Source organism: Bos taurus, chromosome 3 (assembly GCF_002263795.3).
Source record: "Bos taurus isolate L1 Dominette 01449 registration number 42190680 breed Hereford chromosome 3, ARS-UCD2.0, whole genome shotgun sequence".
In the NCBI taxonomy this organism is placed as follows: Eukaryota; Metazoa; Chordata; class Mammalia; order Artiodactyla; family Bovidae; genus Bos; species Bos taurus.
In genome coordinates this window covers 105,588,145-105,590,438 of record NC_037330.1, presented here as the reverse complement: position 1 = coordinate 105,590,438, position 2,294 = coordinate 105,588,145, and the positions used below count along the sequence as shown (strand labels likewise).

The 2,294-nt window shown below is 45.7% G+C and overlaps 1 protein-coding gene across 1 annotated transcript; it reads right to left on the bottom strand.

Annotated features, from left to right (window-relative positions):
* Window positions 1-245: 245 nt before the first annotated feature.
* On the bottom strand, window positions 246-1,898 carry LOC511494 (uncharacterized). Its single transcript, NM_001100339.2, is given in 2 exon segments — window positions 246-1,261; window positions 1,795-1,898. A coding segment is annotated over 1 exon segment (774 nt). The 5' UTR covers window positions 1,184-1,261; window positions 1,795-1,898; the 3' UTR covers window positions 246-409.
* Window positions 1,899-2,294: the final 396 nt, after the last annotated feature.

Genomic DNA, 2,294 nt, shown 5'->3' with positions numbered 1-2,294 from the left:
TTTCATTCATATTTCTACATACGAAGGGGCCATATCTTAAAACATTTCAGAAGCAACTTTGTTCTTCAGTCATTTTAGAAGATTGGATTTGCTTGCCTGCATCCCCACTCCCAGCAGAGCCCCCACCTCCACCCCTAGCCACATCCCCAGCACACCCCACCCAGTTTCTGATGCCAGGTCTCTTTAGACTTAGATGAGCTGAGCTCTTTATGGATGCAGCAAAGATGAGAAGTCCTCAGACAATATTTTCTCAATTTACAGCCTATTTTATTTCCCTGTTTTATAATCTAAATGTGAATACTTAAAAAGATATTAAACCTCCCTACCCCCTAATAGCACAGCCTCACACCAGTTTTTGTGTTGGAAGATCTTCAAGCTCATATTGACACCTTCGTGACAAAGGGCTGTCTCACTCTCTCTTGGCTGCTCTCTGGTAACACCTGTACTCTTCCTTCAGCTCCCAAGTGTTTTTGTGGGGTCCTTTTACATTTCGAACACCGATTTCATTCAGGATTTCCTTCAGGTACACCACAGGTTGCATAGTGATGCCAACCAAGTCCTTTATGTTATAATACTGGTGTTTCTCAAAGGCAGCAAACAGCAAGGTTAACACTTGGTCTTTATCCGCCTTCACTCTCTTTCCGGTTTCTTTCTTTCTCTTCTCATATTCAATATTGTACTGATGATTGGCAACAGGTTTATAATTGGTCGTGACCACCTTCTCCAGTTTCTGTACAGTCCTGGCAGGTTTGGAAGCCCCCTCTATTTGCATCCTCTTCAGCCTCATGTAGTTTTCACTGGGAGCAGGTCTGCATTCGCCGCGATGGACCACGGTTCCTTGCAGGGAAAATTGATCTGGCTCATGCTCAGTTAGCACCGTGAGGACCTGCCCTCTGTCTGTCTGCAAGAGAAACTGATGCTCCATGGGAGCGTGGACCGAGGCCGGTTGTCCATCTGTACCCCGAATGTCTGTAAGTTCCTTATTCAGAGTAAAGGAGATTTCCGACTTCCCTTGATTTGTGGCAATCTTCAGCTTCCCTACTTCACCGCTTCCAGGAGCTTCCGACCACTGCTGCGATAGGTACTTCGGTACCTTCACCAGCCACATCCGCTGGTTCTGTCGGATTCCCTCCAAGTTGAGTGGAATGCTCTGGGGCTTGAGTCGGCTGCCTCCGGAGGCCATGGGCACCTGAGCTGAGGGTGCAGAGTTAGGAATGCAGGGGAAGTGAGACACCAAAACCAGCTGGTGGAATCCAGAAGCCTAGAGAGGAAGCAGGAAATACACGCACATTCAGAAATGTTCAAAGATGGGGTCTTAGAATCCACAGGGTGCTATGCTATCAATTCCAACAATTGTACAATTGTGAAATTATTCATAATAAGGGGAGATGGCAAACCATAACAGTGGGAGTTTGATAACTGTGTGGCACAAGGTGAAGACGAAATACTTCAGCAATTAAAATTACAGGAGCTTCAATCTACCAATGTAGGAATTTTTAAGACACAGTCATCCCTAAACACCTACTCTACCAAGCTTCCCCTCTCCCCTGTTCTATATTTCTCCAGAGCACATGAAACATCCTAGATTCTTTATATTTTTACATATTCATCATATTATCCTATATCTCTACCCCACTCCAGACTCTAAACACCATGAAAGTAGAGTTTATCACTTGCTGTTGGTGTTTAATAATTTTGTTTATTTCTTTGAGGGAGGCAGAGAGAGCAAAGAGTGAGCATAATTTTACAAAAGGAAGCCAGGAGGGAAGGCCCTTCCACCAGGCTGAGACTCACCACAGGCAGCAGAAAGCTGTGTCGAGCAAGGCTGGCCAGGGAGGGTGCTCTCTACTGAGCAGGGACTCACTCAGGCTCCACGCTGCCTCTCCCTGGAAATGAGAACAGAGTTTCTCTGCATGGCCCTATTTATTGCTACAGGTAGGGAGTCCTTGATGGGATTAGGTAACAACCAGACTGAAAATCCAATCACCTTGATTCAGTTATGGGTTTTCCCCCAAACATCTCCTAAAGCATAATCCTGAGGGTGGGAACCTTCTTGATTTATTTCCTCCACTGAACCCATTTTCTTTAATTCTCCAGTGTAGAGTGGGTTCAAGGGAAAGAGAGTTTGCTGCAGCGTCTTTAAAAAGGCAGGAGATGCAGGTATTTTGAGGAGTTGTGGGACATGTTATTCCCAGTCCCTGACCAAGCACTTCCACTCAGAATTAAAATTGCTCTCACTGGGGCATTCCAGTGGTTAAGACTCCATGCTTCCAAAGCAAGGTGTGTGTGGGTTG